The 18,270-nt window shown below is 46.6% G+C and overlaps 2 protein-coding genes across 3 annotated transcripts; both read left to right on the top strand.

Moving 5' to 3' along the window:
• The first annotated feature begins 1,512 nt into the window (after positions 1–1,512).
• LOC102904745 (H-2 class I histocompatibility antigen, Q10 alpha chain-like) lies at positions 1,513–4,493 on the top strand. Its single transcript, XM_076558057.1, has 6 exons — positions 1,513–1,582; positions 1,699–2,085; positions 2,287–2,562; positions 3,123–3,395; positions 3,517–3,622; positions 4,377–4,493. The coding sequence occupies exons 1-5, from the start codon at positions 1,513–1,515 to the stop codon at positions 3,618–3,620; spliced, it is 1,110 nt and encodes a 369-aa protein (XP_076414172.1). The 3' UTR covers positions 3,621–3,622; positions 4,377–4,493.
• LOC143266706 (class I histocompatibility antigen, Gogo-OKO alpha chain-like) lies at positions 4,319–10,945 on the top strand. Of its 2 annotated transcripts, XM_015990721.3 has the most exons (6): positions 4,319–7,906; positions 8,077–8,352; positions 8,585–8,860; positions 9,383–9,658; positions 9,744–9,851; positions 10,645–10,945. In XM_015990721.3, exons 1-6 carry the CDS (start codon positions 7,843–7,845, stop codon positions 10,647–10,649), a joined length of 1,005 nt encoding a protein of 334 aa, XP_015846207.1. In that variant the 5' UTR covers positions 4,319–7,842; the 3' UTR covers positions 10,650–10,945. The 2 variants fall into 2 exon arrangements, with proteins under 2 accessions (XP_015846207.1, XP_042122573.1); XM_042266639.2 differs by having other exon boundaries at positions 9,744–10,945.
• The last annotated feature ends 7,325 nt before the right edge of the window (positions 10,946–18,270 follow it).

Consider the following 18,270-nt stretch of genomic DNA (forward strand, 5'->3'; position numbering starts at 1 on the left):
CCAGCACCCACATGGCAGCTCAAAACTGTGTGTAACTCCAGTTCCAGGGGTTCCCACACCCTCACACAGACATATATTCAGGCAAATACCAATGCACATAAAATAAAAATTAATAAATTAAAAAAAAATAAATAACATTTACTCTAGCCGGGTAGCAGTGGTGCACGCCTTTAATCCCAGCACTTGGGAGGCAGAGCCAGGTAGATCTCTGCAAATTTGAGGCTAGCCTGGTCTACAGAGAAACCCTGTCTGAAAAAAACAAAAATAAAAAATTAATTAATAATAACATTCACTCACATTGTGTCCATTCAATACACAAGACTCTCCTACAGATGTGGGTGCAGCAGATGTTGAAGGACACAGTGATGTATCAAGTCCACAGTGTTAAAATCTTAAGAAAGCACTGCCTGTGCCAATATGTGACATATCAGAGAGAAAAAAAAAATTGTGATTAACCCACTTTGTTGGCACATTGCTTCAATCCCAGCAATCTGGAGCCAGAAGCAGGTAGATGTCTGAGTTCTGGGCCATCCTGGTCTACATAGCCACCTCCAGGCCAGCCAGGGCTACATACGAAGACCCTGTCTCAAAAGAAAACTAAAATCATTTGGAGATGTTAAGGAAAATGTTTCCGCTGGGCCTGGAGTGATGTCTCAGCTGTGAAGAGCCCTTGCTGCTCCTGCCGAGGACCTGAGTTCATTTCCTAGCACTGGGGCCTGGCAGTTCACAGGTTCCTGAAACTCCAGCTCCAGGGTTTCCCACTTCCTCTTCTAGATCTTAGGAGTTCACACTCCTTGCATACACACAGAGACACACAAAAAATACATACAAATAAATCCAAATCTTAAAATTGTTTCTCCTAAACTATGTCTGTGAAACTGTATATCTCTGCCATTCAAATAAAACAAAACTGTTAAAAAAGGAGACACAAAATCCACATGGTCTTTGTGGGAAAGATGAAGACTCGCAGTAATGTTAAATATCCAAAAAGATCTCCTCACAGCATCATTTCATTTGGGAAAATAGTTCTTTCTCTTTTTATCCTGCTTACGTGAAATTAGCTATTAATATCTACACTGAATCAGATGTAGATATATTAGTTCCTAACCTGGTAAATATGGATTGATATAACCCACAGGAGCACAATCATCATTGAAGTCTACATAATGTCTAAGTGTGTGTGTAGAGATTTTGACACCAATGTTTGAGAATTACTGGCTTTCTGGGCTCTGGGCTAGGACTCAGGGATGTTGTGACCAGGACAGGGATCAGGGTAAGGCAACTTGTGTTCAGACCCTGATCCCGGGATACCAGGCCACAGAACTGGGTCCAAAGCACGAAAGCAATGCCCTAGATATTTATTTTCCAAGAGTTCATCTCTACATGACCCATCCCACCAGAGCTACGTCACCACCTTTGGGAATTCTTAGAGAAGCCAGTCAGCCTCCTCCACATCAGCGGTACAACGTGGGGAGATACCAGTCCTGTCTGAGACACCACTCGTCTCCAAGGATGAGGACACCTAGACCCGGCGCCCACTTGCTCCTGCTGGTGGCCTTGACCCTGACCCAGAACTGTGTAGGTGGGTGTGGGGCCTGGAGGGAAATGGCCTTTTTGGGGGAGCAGAGTGCAGCACTGAGAATCCCCATCTCTGCATCTCCTCCATCGCCTAACCAGGCTGTCCCTGCTCCCCCACAGCTGGACCACCCTGGCCCCCTCTCCCTTCACCACCCCAGCTCTGCTCCCTCCCCAGCCCACCAACCTGCCCTGGGTCCAGACAGAAAAGGTCAGGGTCTCAATGGGAGTTGTCCCCAGGCTCACACTGGCTGCAGCTTTTGGACACCTTGGTCTATGGGCCAGACATCTGGGAGGCCCGATTCATCCATGTCTGCTATGTGGACACCACGCAGTTTAAGGGATTCGACAGCAACGCAGTGACAGCGAGTATGCAACCCCGGGCTCCGTGGATGGAGCAGGAGCCGCCTGAGTATTGGGAGAGGGAGACAGAGGAAACCCTGCACAAGTCACAGAATGACCGGAAGTTTCTTCAGGTCCTGATGAACTACTACCAACACAGCAAAGACGGTGAGTGATCCCAGATCTAAGGTTAGACCCCTCCATGACCTCATGGTCCTGCCCAATTCTCTCCAGGTTCCCAGGTCTGAGATTAAGCCGCGCGCGCATGTGCGCGCGCGCGGCCTATGACCTGGATAGGGGGTTAGTTTGGGACAAAATCCCAGGAGGGAAGAAGCAGCAGTGACTGGTAGCTGAATGGGGGTGGGGCAGAATATCACACCCTACAGAAGGTGCTTGGCTGCAATGTGGATAATAATGGGAGCTTCCTCGGCGGTCACTATCGGTTCACCTACTATGGCCACGATTACGTCACCTTGAATGAGGACCTGAGCTCTTGGAGTGCAGAAGGCAAGGCAGCTCAATTCATAAGGCGAAGATGGGAGGAGGCAGGTATGGCCACGACGTGGAGGACTTACCTGCAGGGGGAGTGTGTGGAAACGCTTCGCAGATACCTGGACCTTGGGAAGGAGACATTGCTGCGCTCTGGTAAGAGAGGCAGCCGCTTGCCAACTCCTTCTTCTGAGATTAGAACTCCTGTCTCCCGAGGCCTCCTCCTTAGCAGGGAGCAGCTGGAATACTTTACACTGTCTTGCATCAAAGAGGGAAAGAATACTCCTGAGTTTCCTGACTCAACATGGGAGAAACTCTCCAGAGGATTCACCCTTCTCCCAGGATAGTCCAGTGTGTCAATTAAGCAACAGTTCCCTTCCATATCTGCATTGTGAATCATGGCCTCTCTCAGACCTGTTCACTATCCATGAATAATGGCATTGGATGTCTGACTCCAGGGTTGCTGAGTCTCTCAGACCCTGCTCAGTCAGAACCAGAAGTCTATTTACCTAGAGGGAGATTCAAAATCTCCTGCTCTGTGCTGGCTCATGATCATTCTGAAATTTCCCAAGGAATACATCATCCAGATCCTGAGTTTAGGCTGCTGGGTGGAGTCTGCTCCCCTCCCTTCCCATCCTTTCCAGGGATGGTCAGTCACATGAGCACTGCTCAATGGCCAGGAGGAATGCAAAATGCCTGAATTTTGTTCCCCTCAGACCCTCCCCAAACATATGTGACCCATCAAGTAAGACCTGGAGGGAATGTCACCCTGAGGTGCTGGGCCCTGGGCTTCTACCCGGCTGAGATTACCCTGACCTGGCAGAGGGATGGAAACAACCACACCCATATGGAGCTGGGAGAGACCAGGCCTGCAGGGGATGGAACCTTCCAGAAGTGGTCAGCTGTGGTGGTTCTCTCTGGGGAGGAGCAGAGATACACATGTCATGTGCACCATGAGGGACTGCCTGAGCCCATCACTCTGAGATGGGGTAAGGAGTGGGTGTGAGTGAGTACATTGTCAGGAAAAGTATGAGCCCTTTAGAACCAGAGCAGGATCAGGGTTGAGAGCGAGGGTCAGGGTCCTCACCCTTCCTTCCTCTCCCTCATCAGAGCCTTCTCAGACAATCCTCTTCCTCATGGCAATTCTTATTGGCTTGGTGTTTGGAGCTTTGGTTATGGGAGCCACGGTGATTTTTCTGGTATGGAAGAAATAAAGGTAAGGAAGGGGCAGGGTTTGAGTTCTTATCTCCCTAGGGATTTCAAGCCCAAGCTATAAATGTACCCTGCCCCATAAGAGAGGTTGTATCCACACACCTGGGGATGTGGTGGGGCCTCTGTGCTGACTAACTCTATTGTAAAGCATAAAGGATATAAAGGATAGCCTCATCATCCTCTTGATGGAGACCTGATTCTGATTCCCCACAGACAGATGTCACAGAAAAAGTCCCTACTGAGAACAAACCCACAGAAGGCCAGTTAGTCTTCTTTCTGTACAGTCTTCTATTGTGTTTCCTCTTCCTTCCATGGAGCTGCAGTCACAGTTCTAGAAACTTCCCTGGGATTAGACTAGGAATTTCTTCCTGTTCTCGTGACTTTACTGCTTCCCGGTCTCTCAGTGGCTGGTTCTTCCCACAGGTGGGAAAGAGGCGTCTATAATTTGGCTGCCAATAATTAAGTGGAAGGTGGTTCCTGAGACCCTTGTAAGGGTCGACAGGGTGGGGGTGGTCACACATTTCTCTCTTGGCCCCGTTGCTGTGGACTCTCGACACGTCTTATTCTATACTGCCCTAGCCAGGGACAGTGCTCAGGGGTCTGATGCATCTCTCCCAGGAGGATAGGAGTATTCAGAGAACACATTGCTGAGCAGTGGTCACTCCCTACACTGATCTCTCTTTTTTTTTTTCTTCAGTATGGCTGCCTGTTCAGTATCACAATCTTCACTCAGAATTTGTTCTCATTTTCTTCTGTAGTATGAGACACCTACCTTGTGTGACTTCAAAAGCTCCTGACTTTTCTTTCTGCAACTGGCATCTAACTGTGTCCAGGTGTCTGTCTCCTGTCAGCATGGCATAAGGAAGTGAGTTCAGCCCAGACCTGAGCATGACTCCTCTCCACACTGACATGTGTGCCTCCCCAGTCATCTCTCCTGATCCAGGACAGGCAGGCCTTGGGTAACTTCCATTAGAGACTGAACTTTAGTTTCCAATGAGCTATATATTTATTCTTCGTTCTTGAAAATAATAAGGACGTGGATATTTTGGTAATTTTGTTTGGTAAACTCTTTCCGTGGTTTGCTTAGTGGGTAAACACAACCAGAGCAAAACGACTGAGACAGCAGCTCTGCCTTGAGAAGGTGAAACCCATCTTTCGATCTTCTCTGTCCTTTTCTGTGTGCCTCCCTTTCTATTCATGTTCAAATCTGGTAATGCCCCCTCCTAAATAAACTTGAACTTTGCTTCATACTGGTGGTTCTTAAATTCTTTTTCCCCCCAAGTTAAGAATCTTATCTTCGCCTGAGTAGAGGTCTCTGAACAAAACTCCTTGGCTGCTACACATGCAGCATGAAGCTGTCTCTACTCTGCATCCAACTGCTACTGCCATCGTTCCTGCGGGTGACCAAAGGACTCCCTGAAGCAGTGCTGGCCACTGGGCTGCTCCACTCTGCTCTTTAGCTTTGCATGCTACCCATGTTCCTTCACTTTCACTAGCCAAAGACCAACATAGTTTTTATCTTCATGGATGCTTTACCTGCATGTATGCCTGTCTGTGCACCACTTGCATGCCCAGTGTCCATGGATGCCAGAAGGGGGCCACAGGTCCCCTGGAACTGGGGTTACAGACAGCTGTGAAATCTTACGGAGCCATTAAGAACCAAACACAGGTCCTCCAGAATAAAACCCAGTGCTCTTAACTGCTGAGGCTTCTGTCCAGTCTCAAGACCTACATAGTGTTTAATGACCACACCTGTGCAAAGATCCCCTTAAAGCTGTCCATACCCCATTCTTGGGTCAGATGGAACAACACATTGATTTCCAGGAAGACATCCACTTGTGCCCTAAGTCACACCTTTTGCCTCAAGAGACCTTCCGAGACTAAATTGAGGTGAACTGACTCTGAAGTGACATGCGGAGAAAACCTTTTTAAGCACAACATTCTGGATTGAAAATATGGTAAGAATTGCTGATTCTTGAGCTGGAGGGATGTCTCAATGATTAAGAACATTGATGGCTCTTCTAGAGGACTGGGTTCAATTCCCAGCACCCACATGGTAGCTAACAACCATCTGTAACCCCAGTCCTAGGGGGTCCAATAACCTCTTCAGGTCCCCTCGGGCACTGAACACATGTGGTGCAAAGACATGCATGCAGACAAAACACCCATATACATAAAATGAAAAATTGTTCAAAATAATTGCTGATTCTATGCATGACATGCCCCAGTGCCTTAATTCTCTTTCTTAATTTTTAAGAGATTTATTTATTTAATGGTTTTGAGTGTTTTGCTTGCATGTATGTCTGCATATTATGTGAATGTTTGGTGCCCCCAAAATGTCAGAAAAAGCATCAGATCTCTATGTGGTTGATGGGAATCAAACTCAGGTCTTCTGCAGGAGTAACAAGTGCTTTTTAACAACTGAGCCATGTTATATTACCTTAGTTTTTCTATTACCAATAAAGACTCGGGAGTCAGATATTGGGGTGAAAACCTGATAAATCAAAGAAGTGGTGGAGGAGCAACCTGCTGACCTTCTCTCCACACTTTCCAGACCAAAAAGGGGCTGACAAGAAGCCCATGAATCTCCACGTCCCTCCCTACTCCTTCCTGTGCCTTTTTAGCTGTATCCTAGCTCCTCCACAGTCTTTATGACTAATTCTTAACTAGTAGCTGACTCTGCCCCGATTCAAGGTTAACTTTATTAGTACAGTCTCTGGGTGTCTCATGCTGTGATCAAATATCCCACAACATTTCTCCCCTTTTGTCTAAATAAAAAGGGAAGGTTTTGACTCTAACATAGTAAAACTATATACAATAAGAACAATTATCAGGTAAGAATTACATTCCCAGTGTCTAGTCTATTTGTATTTGGCAAATCTAGAGAAAATACTCCATTATCCTATCTTTGTGGTGCACATTTTATATGTTGTAAATAGTTCTACAGCACACAAGCCCATAGCCAAGCAGGAATGATGATGGCAATTTTCCCCCAGCAGCCTAATGCTCTGGTTCAAATCCAGGGTCTCGAGCATATCAGAAAAACACTCTGAACACTCTGCTACTGGAGCAGGTCTCCAGATATATTATATATATACAATTGTGAGATGTAATATTGGGAGATGAATGTAACTTCTCTTCCATGGAACAAAGCCTAAGAGTAGGTATGGAAAATAGCTCTTAGTTTAATGTAAATCTCAAATGCTGCTTTCTCTCTAAACCCACTCTAGATTGAAATCTCACCTGTGTCTTACTTCAAACTACAGAGTGAAAATTATAGTAACTGTAAACATTACAGGAGGTTTATATGCACATATGTGTACATTATTGGCAATCACTTTATTTAAGGTAATATACAGATTTGCACATGAAGCTGGCCACACATCCAGAAACAGAATCAACACTCCTTCTTCACTTCAAGTCCAAGGTAGAATTCATGAACCCTGTCTAAATAACTATTAATACATTTTTATTTTACTGTGGTATCAAAGATGAGTATCCACAATTATCTGATAACAGCATTAAAATATTCCGCCTACATATTTGGGTAAGGCAAGCTGTTTCATATTCTTCAACAAGAATGACAGGTTAAGTGTATATGAAAATCAGCCAGTCTTCTGTTGAAACAGATGAAGAGAAAGACTTGGAAACGTGTGAAGTGCAAAAAGACCCACACTTCAGACTGTTCATTTGGAAAATGAGTATTTCTTGTAAGGTTTTATTTTGTCAACACAATGGATCTGTTAGTATTCTAAGTCAATGGAATATGTTTTAAAAGACTTTAGTTTCTAATATTATTTACACATATAACTCACAAAAACGTGTTTTCCTTGGGGAAATTCGTTAAATCCTCAGAGCCCATGGAGATCCTGAGACCAGGAAGTCTGAGAACAGCTGACCAAGACAACTCTTGACCTGAAGTCGGAGAGAACATGAGGAAAGCTCTTCGGGCTGGATGGAAGAGGGGGAGGAAGGACAAAAGGCCAGGTCCCTCCCTGGTCAGGATGTCAGGTGGCTAGAAGCCCAGCCCTGGAGATGCCCCCTCCTACGAGTTTCACTTCCTGGTCTCCCAAACTGAGTCAGATTCTTCTGCCTAGACACTTATGACGCGAGGGTATTTCCCACTCCCATTGGGTGTCCGGTTTCTGCAGACGCCAGTAGGAGGTTCTGGGTTCCAAAAAACGCGCAGAGCTCAAATGCTCCCCAGATCTCTATCTCTGGGTGATGGCGCCGTGCGCGCTACTCCTGCTGCTGGCGGCCGCCCTGGCCCCGACCCGGACCCGCGCGGGTGAGTGCGGGGTCGGGAGGGAAACGACTCTGCGGGGAGGGCAGGGGCAGCCCCGGGGAAGCCGCGTCCCCGCGTCCCGAGCCCCGCGCCCTGCTCCCCTCCCGGCCGGCACAAAAGCTCCGGATCCTGGCAGGAAGCTGGAGCCGCCGTCAGCTTCTTGCTTCCCCCAGGCTCACACTCGCACTCGCTGCGTTATTTCGGCACTGCCATGACCCAGCCGGGACACAGGGAACCGCGGTTCATCGCCTTCGGGTTCGTGGACGACACGCGCTTTGTGTGGTTTGACAGCGATGCGACGGCCCCTAGAGAGGAGCCGCGGGCGCGGTGGATGGAGGAGAAGCGGCCAGAGTACTGGGAGCGGCAGACTCGGATCGCCAAGGCGAACGCGCAGATTTTCCGTAAGAATCTGAGGACTCTGCTGCGGTACTACAACCAGAGCGAAGCAGGTGAGTGACCCCTGTATGGGCCACTTGGCCCTGTGTGGCTTGGATAGCCCCCAAATAGTGGGCCCGTCTCATAAACCCAGGGCTATTGCCAGGTGCATCTCCTCGATCCCAGAGCTAGAGAAATTCACCCGTCTCCACGGAAGACTCTCAACCGCTTGTGGGCCTCCATGGGGCGGGTCTAAGAGTAGCGGGCGGGGCCAGGCCTCTGGGGCTTATTACTTTTGCCTTCCAGGGTACCACACCATCCAGTCCATGCGTGGCTGCTATATGGGCAGTGATGGGCGCTTCCTCAGCGGGTACTACAAGACAGCGTATGATGGAGCCGACCACATCTCTCTGAACGAGGACCTCCATTCTTGGACTGCGGCAAACAAGGTAGCTCTGATTACCCAGCGCGAATATGAGGCAACGAATGAGGCAGAGCACCACAGGGCCTACCTGAAAGTTACATGCATGGAGTGGCTCCGCAGCCATCTGGAGAAGGGGAAAGAGTTGCTGCAACGTGCAGGTATTGAGTGGCAGCAAACACCCGAGTCCCTGTGTAGACCTCCCTGCTTCGGGTCTCCTGCGAGGACACCTCCCTCCCTAGTCTGGTCTAGTCTGGGTGAATCTTCTTGGGTTCTCTCTGGACAATTCAAGAAGCCCTGTCTTGCTCTCCGGGATGGGAGAATTCAGTTGCTGCAGTAACTGACCAATGAGCAGTTTGCGCCAACCCTCCAGCAGCCTTGGACATTATTTGGAGATTCACTTTGTTTTCTGCCCCATTCCAGTGTCTTTGGAAATTTGGTCACGTTTTTCTAAGTCGCCTAGCCTCCCCTCCAGGTCAGAACCCAATGTCTCTTTCAGAGACTTGGGGCCTCTTACCCTGGGCTGGTTCGAACTAATTCTAGGATTTTCCAAGGCAGAGGGTATCCTAGAAGCCTGAGTTTTATGTCTCCTTTCCCACCTCGTGTCCTGTCCATTCTCAGGATGGTCACATGAGCCCACTATTTCAGTGAAGGTAATAGTCTCTGAACCTCTGAATTCTCAGATCCCCCCAAGACACATGTGACCCATCATCCCAGACCTGAAGGTGACATCACTCTGAGGTGCTGGGCCCTGGGCTTCTACCCTGCTGACATCACCCTGACCTGGCAGAGGGATGGCAAGGAACAGACCCAGGACATGGAACTTGTGGAGACCAGGCCTTCTGGGGACGGAACCTTCCAGAAGTGGGCAGCTGTGGTGGTGCCTTCTGGGGAGGAGCAGAGATACACATGCCATGTGCACCATGAGGGGCTGCCTGAGCCCCTGACCCTGAGATGGGGTAAGGAGGGGCAGGCTGTCAAGGAAACGGGAACCCTCTGGAGACCCTGAGTAGAGCCAAGGCCTCGCTTTCCTTTCACTTCCAGCTCCACCTCTTCAGCACACAAACCCCATTGTGGTCATCTCTGCTGGCCTGGTTCTCCTTGGAGCTGTGGTCATTGCTGTGATGTGGAGAAAGTTACCAAGGAGGAACGGTGAGAAGACTGGGGGCTATCAGTGTGTTCATGTGTGCCATGGTCTGCGTGTCAGACGACAACTCTACAGGGTTGGAGATCAAATGCAGGTCAACAGGCTTGCATAGGAAGCACCTTTACCCACTGAGCCATCTGTGGTCTGTTCTTGAGGGAATTAAAAGCCCGTTAGTTTTGCAGTCTTACTAAAGGGAACACCACTTTCCCAGTCCTGTGTGCTAACAGTGTTTTGTAAATCATGTAAAAATAAGAAAGTATCTATTACTAAGATGACTATGGCCCTAAAGACCTGGCTCCTGGTACCTACAGGTCAGAGATCCCTCTGGACACTGACCTACAAGGGCAGTTGGTCCTCTTGCACAAATCCCTTCCTCTTAGTTTATCCAGCCCTGTGGTCCTGTGGTCTGCATGAGGTTCAAGATACCTCCCCATGTCCCAGATTTGCTGGTTCCTTTAGGCTGTCATGGCCCCGCTGCCTCCATGACCCCTCACAAAACAAGTTTTGTTTTCTACAAGCAGCAATGGCAGCTGTATTCAGGCCACCTGTAAGTTTGGAAGGGCTAGCCCTGAGGCCCTTACAGTAGACAGGAGCCCTTAATTCCAACCCCCCCAATCCCGTTGGCATTTAAGGCTTCTAAATTCTAAGACATAGAAGAACCTGATCTAAGAGACAAGAGTGACAGAGGCAGGACCATGTTGTAGGTTTCTGGGTTTGGAATGCAGGTGGATGAATATGCAGTGGGCTATTCATCACCACTACTCAGTGACCTGCATTTTCATGAATTTTCCTCTACAGCATAACACTGTGGAATTGAGCCATACAAAGGTGAACACCCACACAACACACTATGTCATGAAGAACTCCTGACTTCTTTCTGCACTTGGCATCTGACTATGTCCATGTATGAGCTCCTGTCAGCAAAATGTGAGTCTGTTCAGGCAAAATGGGATTAGCATTCTCCATCCCTGCCTATTGAGAAGAGCATCTAGATATGACTCTTTGAATTCTTACCCCAGGGTTGGTTGATGATTTAGTTTACAGCAAGTTGCCTCAAACTTGGGAGAGGAAATAAAACTTGAGAACATTTCAGAATCTACCTCTGCTGCATGGGTCTGTTTCAGGTTGGGAGAGAAGACCAAGGATCCAAGGGGCTGTGCCCAGATGGTGCTCAGCCCACTGTAGACTTCATCTGGGTCATCTCTGCTTCTCTAGCTTTCTCCCACCTGAACCTTTGATCACAGGGACCCAGCTATGGCCCTGGGCCTTATCCTACGTGTTAGAACTACACACAGGGAAGACTGCATGTGGCAGCACAGCCTAGCATCAGGCCCGATTTCAACTTTCAGTCCCCAAATTACGTCTTTTTTTTGTTTTGGTTTTTCAAGACAGGGCTTCTCGGTATAGTTTTGATGCCTGTCCTGGATCTTGCTCTGTAGACCAGGCTGGCCTTGGACTCACAGAGATCCACCTGGCTCTGCCTCCCTGTGCTGGGATTAAAGGAGTATGCCACCCAACTAACTTACATTTTTTTGGGGGGGGAAGGGGGTTGTTTTCAAGACAGGGTTTCTCTGTGTAGCTTTGCGCCTTTCCTGGAACTCACTTTGTAGACCAGGCTGGCCTCAAACTCACAGAGATCCGCCTGCCTCTGCCTCCCGAGTGCTGGGATTAAAGGCGTGTGCCACCACCGCCCAGCACGTGTTTCTTATTCCTATGTCTAAGTCCTGTCTCATTCCTCCCAGATGTCCCTTTTTCTTGACAGCATCAGGGGTTTGGTCAGGCATTGCCTCACAAGGCCTGGGGAAGCCCTCTAGTCTCCAGACACAAACTTTCATGTAGGCTCACTTCTTAGCTTCCTCCCAGGACTTTCCAGTGAACTCTTCTTTCTACAGTCCTTATGAAGGAACTGGATTCCAGAGTTAGCAAAGAAGGATCTGACAGCTGCTTATCATCTGACATGAGTTCCTGTTGCCATTCTTCTGTCTACTCAGCTACTCCTCTCCCTGCCCCTTAGCCCAAGTAATCATAACGATGACTCATGTGGAGACTCAAGAATTTATTAAACAGAGCCTAACTTAGATTTTTCCTTGGTTGGGAAATACGACCATTAACAACCTTCTAAACCGCGTAGGTACTTAGGTTGCTGCAGGGTGCAGGAAGGCTGGGGTAAGAGAGATAAGGAAGTCTGAGCACCTGTTAACAGCCCGGGGCCATGAGCTCAGTGTGAGGCCCTTGTGCTGCAGCTGCCACAGCACAACACGTGCTCTGAGGCCCCAGGTGAAAGCTACTACAGAGGGTGGTGCAGTGCACTACCAGTCATCTCTCACACTGTCGAGCTTTCACTCCATTGCATGCCACAGATACTATTTTTGTTTTTACAATTCCTGCATCAAGCAAGCCAATTAAAGCCACTTTTCCAATAGCACAGGCTCACTTCAATTTCTCTGTGTCACATTCTGATAATTGTGGCATTTTATTGCTGGACGTAGTGGCACATGCCTTTAATCCTAGCACTCGGGAGGCGGAGGCAGAGGCAGGCAGATCTCTGTGAATTTGAGGCCAGCCTGGACTAAAGAGTGAGTTCCAGGACAGCCAGGACTGTTACATAGAGAAACCCTGTCATGAAAAAACAAAAACAAAACAAATAAAACTTTGGATTCTATTATTACATAAGTCACGACAATCTGTAATCTGTGACCTTTGCTGTTAATACCAAATTTGCATTAGCATACCACAAACTGTGCCCATATAAGACAGCATACTCATTCAATACGTCTCCTGATGCTCCACTGACTGGCCATTTCCCATCTCACTTTCCTTGGGCTTTTCCTATTCCCAGACACATAATACTAAAATTACCAACCAACCTACTATGGTCTCGAAGTGCTTAAGTGAAAGGAATTGTCCTAGCTCTCATTTTAAACCATAAGCTACTTGATGAAGCTATATGAGAAGTTATATGGGACAGGCAAACTAAACTGCTAGGCCTCTCTAGTTAGCCCAGTTGTGAACATGAAGGAAAGTTCCTGAAGAATGAAAAATGGCTACTTCATTGTACACATGAATGGTAAGGAAATGAAATGACCTTCTTGCTGATGTGGAAAAGTTGTATGGTTGGGGTAGGAGATTAAATCAACCACAGCGTTCCCTGAAGCCAAAGCCTAATGCAGAACAAGACCCTAACCACAATTCTGAGAGATGTTTGAAGATAGCAAAGATTGGTTCCCAAGGCTTACAGGCAGAAACTGTCTCCAAGCTCATGTAGAAACAGCAGTCTCTCCCCCAGAAGATCTAAGAGAAAGAATGAAGATGGCTGTGCTGAGCAACAGACTTTTCAAAGTAGACAAAATAGGCATGTAGTAGAAGACAACTCCAGATTCTACTTTCACGGGTGGAGAAAAGCTAATGCCTCACCTCAAAGCTTCGAAAGACAAGTTAATTTGGTTAAGAGGCTAATACAGTTAGTTACTGCAAACTGAAAATGTTGTTCAAATCTTAGGGCCATTAAAAGTTGCATTAAAGCTCTCTACATGGAGAAACATGTATATGACAGCACATCTGTTTAAAACATGGTTTCTGAGTATTTTAAGCCCATTGTTGAGACCCACTACTCCAAAAATATTCTATTCAAAATATTAGTTTCAATATGTTCCTTACCTGTGGTTGATATATTGTGTATCCCAATAAATTTATCTGGGGGTCAGAGAACGGAACAGCCACTATATTAATTAGAGGTTAGGTGGTGGTAACACACACCTTCAATCCTAACATTCCAGAGGCAGAAATCCAGCCAGATCTCTGAGTTCAAGGCTACACTGGAGAACAGAACCAGGCATGGTAGAACACACCTTTAATCCCAGCACTTGAGATCTCATGTCTTGCTTGGGAAAGACACACACCTTTAATCCCAGGAAGTGATGGCAGAAAGCAGAAAGGTACATAAGGCATGAGGACGAGGAATTTGAGGCTTCTAGCTTTTTAAGCTTTTAAGCTTTTAGCAGTAGTTCAGATGAGATCCATTCAGATGAAGACTTGGGAGGCTTCCAGTTTGAGAAAACAGGATCAGCTGAGAAGTTGTCGAGGTGAGGTTGGCTGTGGCTTGTTCTGCTTCCTGCTAACTCAACATCCACCCTGTAGCCTTCATACAGACATAGCTGCCAGTGACTCCTCTGAGGCACCCAGGTAAGTTAAAACTTCCTGCAAAGGGGTCACCACTCTAGATGTCATGAAGAATATTTGTGATTCACCGAAGGTGGCTACAGTGTAGAAGAAGCTGGTTCTAGCTCTCGGAGATGACTCTAAAGAAGTGATTGTCAACCCATGGATCCTGTAAACAACTCTTTTACAGGGTTGCATATCAGATAATACACTACGATTCATAACAGCAGCAAAATTAGTTAATGAAGTAACAACAAAAATAATTTTATGGTTGGGAGGGTCACTACAACACTTTATTAAAGGGTCCTTTAATATAGGAACCATATTAAAGCATTAGGAAGGCTAAGAACCGCTGCACTAGAGGATCAAAAATTCAGTGGAGGAAGCAGCTCCAGATATGGGAGTATCAGCAGAGGCACAGCGGGAAGAGGTGACTGAACTGCTGAAATCACCTGACAGAATATAACAAATGAGTTTCTTCCTGCCAGTGACTGGGGAAAGTGGTTTCTTGGCCAGTGAGGTCGTGCACACCTGTGTGCCCAGCACTCGAGAGACAGATGGGAAGACCCCAAGTTTGAGGACAGCCTGGATCTAGATAGTCAGACCCTGTCATAAAGTATGAGTTTCTTAAAATGAAATCTTGGAACATGCTGCAGACCAGTGGTTCTCAACCTTCGAATGCTGCAACCCTTAAGTTCCTCGTGTTGTGGTGACCCCAACCATACAATTATTTTTGTTGCTACTTTATAACTGTAATTTTGCTGTTATGAATCCTAATGTAAATATCTAATATGCAGGATATCTGATATGCAACCCACAGGTTGAGAACCACTGCTGTAGACATTGTTCAAAGTGAACCAAGTATTTAGATACTACATATACCAGCTGATAAAGCAGCAGCAGGATTGGGAGGACTAATTCCAATTCTGAAAATTGTTTTACTGTGGGTAAAAAGCCACTAAACACCATTATATGCCATGAAAAGGAAGGAATTTTTCTTTAAAGATAGAGCCTTGCTGGCTTCATAGCAATCCTCCTGCATCAGCAACTTGATTGTTGTAATTATTGGTGTACACCACCATGCCTGCCTGGCTTTGCTAAGGAGAAATCTTTTGTGAAATGAAGACTTAGTTGATCATTCTGTCTTGTCTTCTTTTTATCACCTTGCTTGTCATAGTAGTAAAACCCCAGCTCTTGGAAAAATCTAAGAGAAGAATTCTAAGCTTGAGGCTAGCCTGAGCTACAATGACATCCAGTCTCAATCAAAGACCACAGCTACCCCAGCTATAAGCAGCCACCACCTTGGTCAGCAGCTATCAACATCAAAGCAGGAACTTCTACCAAAAGAAATTACAACTCACTAAAGATCAGGTGATTAGAAATTTTAGCAACAAAATGTTCAACCTGTGAAGCATATGCTCTAACAGGAAGAAGTAGATGATAAGCAGTGTAATTCAAGATCACTTTTCTAGGAGGTGAGGACAGTTACTGAGGGCAGAAGATGGCCAGGTCTAGATTGGGAGTTACCAGAATTCTTACTTCAAGTGAGGCAATTTTGAGCAAAACAACATAGAATTTTACTTTTTAAAGAACTGTTCTGGTTCTATCCTAAGAAGAGAACTGAGACACTGCAGGAACTCCACTAGGTTGGAAATGTCAAGTCTCTCCTCCCAGCATGAACAGTGGAGATGCAGGAAGTAAGAGGAATATGGATCTGGTCTGTATTTAAGACCTAGAGCTCTTCCTGATGAACTGTATCAGGGCATGAGAAAGGAATTATACAGAGAGGCAGACTGTGCCAAGAAAACAATGCAGATGCCACCAGCAAAGAAAGAAGACTGCCAATGACATATGTGAGGAGAAAGCTGGCAGTGGTGACACACGCCTTTAGTCCCAGCACTCAGCGGGCAGAGGCAGGCAGATCTCTGTGAGTTCAAGGCCAGCCTGGGCTACAGAGTGAGTTCCAGGAAAGGCACAAAGCTACACAGAGAAACCCTGTCTCGGGAGGGGGAAAAATGTGAGGAGGGATGTGGCAGACAGTGTAGGAAATGCTGAGTTGAAATGTCCACTAATATTTCAGTAAGGTGGGAAGTTGGCAGTGGGACATTTAAGGAAAATGTCTGAGCTGGAGAAATGGATCTGGGTGGGACACATATGAAAGGTATTGAGGTCTGAGTAGTGGTGAGGGCATCAAACGAGTGATGGCTACAGAAGATGGACAGAACAAGGACGATCCCTGTGCTCTGGTGTAAGCAGTGGGATCAGGGCCCCAGCTTTTCTGTGCACAGCTATCACCGGGATGTCACTACAACCTGCTGAAAGTCACCTGACAAGTGAGAAATCCCATGTTTGTGACAAGGCTGGTGTAGATGCTGCTGGTCTCCTAATAATTCCTGTAATAACAAGGACTAGAACAGGATTCTCAGGCCCTGGTGGGTCTCCTCTACAGGCTGTTCAACAGGTATTCTGGAATTCAAGTGCCTAACACTTGACTGGATCTGGGGAGAGGCCTGTGTCCGTTTAACAGTTCACACGCCTTCCTGGTACTCACGCATAGGGGTCCAGTGAGATCAACAATCAAGTATAATGAAAAAAAATCTATGAACCAAAGGGCTGAGGGGCCCCCAACTGGATCAGGCCCTCTGAATAGGTGAGACAGTCGATTGGCTTGATCTGTTTGGGAGGCATCTAGGCAGTGGTGCCAGGTCCTGGGCTCGTTGCATGAGTTAGCTGTTTGAAACCTGGGGCTTATGCAGGGACACTTGGCTCGATCTGGGAGGAGGGGACTGGACCTGCCTGGACTGAGTCTATCAGGTCGATCCCAGTCCTCGGGGGAGACCTTGATCTGGAGAAGGTGGGAATGAGGGGGGCGCTGGGGGGAAGGAGAGGGGGGCAGGAAGGGGGAGAACAAGGGAATCTGTGGCTATTATGAAGAACTGAATAGTATTGTAAAATAAATTTTAAAAAAAATCTAAAGCTGCACCTGGATTCCAAAGAAATTAAGGCAATATACCATTGGCCATCACCAGGGTAACAAGTGGCAGTTCTTTAACATAAATGATGAGAGTGCCTGTATTTGGACATGTTTGGATAAAACAGTCACAAAGGCTGCTAAGCGGCAATTTACATGGTCATGTTTTTACATTAGGTATATTTCTTTCAGATGGACGAAGAGCTGGAAAACCTGACAGCAGGGTGGTCAATTAGGATAGGAGAAGCAAGCTATTGGTAAACAGGACAGGGCAGCTCCCTAGCAAATGCCCACACCATGAAGTACTTCCTTGACCAAAACAGAGCAAATTGTCAAGGATGAATTAACATGTGTTGTCTAAAGGACCACAGACACTGGCCCTTATTTAACTAGTGGGGAAGGAATGTCAGGGACCAACTCTGAGAACTGGGGCCTGACGTCTGTTCTGACACTAACCAAACACATCCCATCTCTTCTTTCACAGATCTCACATTGCTTTGCCTCTTCTCTCCAGAAGAGCTGAAACAGAATGTTACTCCATCCTACCAAATACTGAAATCAGAGTAAGAGCTTGTGCCCCCAATGTTATATACCATTCCTGGGCTACCAGAAACTAAACTTCACAACCTCTCAGCAACTAGAAACCGAACCATGAGAAACTGCTATGGTTGGGAAAGAGACAAGCATGGAAATGTGACCTGGTTCACCTATTCGGGGCTTGAAAGCAAAATTAAATATGAGGGAGTGATTATAATGGCTTATATACCATTAGGCATACCGCTACCCAAGGTTTAGGAAAAACTGAAAAACCACATCAAAAACCCCTTTATTTAGAAGATATCTAGTTCAAATTCCACCATGGAACTAGCTCAGAAGTAAAGGCTTGTCTAGTCAAAGACAAAGGAGAAGAGCAGTTTTAAAAGGCACAAAGCATGCAGGAAATCTTGAAAGAAAAGCAATGTCCAATTCATGAGAGAGAAATCTGAGGACATATACATATAAAACAACCTGAATCAGTCAAGGTTGGCAGTACTTAAGGTCTCCACCCTGCCAGCAAGTTTCAGATGTAAAGACATCAAACATTCAAACACAGGGAAAAAACATTTCTAAGAAATGAAGCCCTTCACTGAAAAACACAATTCTACAGAGTATGAATACTGTGGTTTTGTTTTCTATTTTAAGGTTTCCCTGGCAATACAGAGAACTTGAAAAATAAAAACACTGGCTATCCTATCCTATGACAAGAAAAACCAAGTAACTGAAAAATCCTAACTTTTTAACCTCTCAGAAAGCTA

Source organism: Peromyscus maniculatus, chromosome 21 (assembly GCF_049852395.1).
Source record: "Peromyscus maniculatus bairdii isolate BWxNUB_F1_BW_parent chromosome 21, HU_Pman_BW_mat_3.1, whole genome shotgun sequence".
NCBI lineage: Eukaryota > Metazoa > Chordata > Mammalia > Rodentia > Cricetidae > Peromyscus > Peromyscus maniculatus.

Coding starts and splice junctions, on each gene's coding strand:
- LOC102904745 (XM_076558057.1), top strand. CDS start 1,513: ATGAGGACACCTAGACCCGGCGCCCACTTGCTCCTGCTGGTGGCCTTG. Junction 2,563..3,122: donor GGAGACATTGCTGCGCTCTG/GTAAGAGAGGCA, acceptor TGTTCCCCTCAG/ACCCTCCCCAAACATATGTG. Junction 3,396..3,516: donor GCCCATCACTCTGAGATGGG/GTAAGGAGTGGG, acceptor CTCCCTCATCAG/AGCCTTCTCAGACAATCCTC.
- LOC143266706 (XM_042266639.2), top strand. CDS start 7,843: ATGGCGCCGTGCGCGCTACTCCTGCTGCTGGCGGCCGCCCTGGCCCCG. Junction 7,907..8,076: donor CCCGACCCGGACCCGCGCGG/GTGAGTGCGGGG, acceptor TGCTTCCCCCAG/GCTCACACTCGCACTCGCTG. Junction 8,353..8,584: donor CTACAACCAGAGCGAAGCAG/GTGAGTGACCCC, acceptor TTTGCCTTCCAG/GGTACCACACCATCCAGTCC.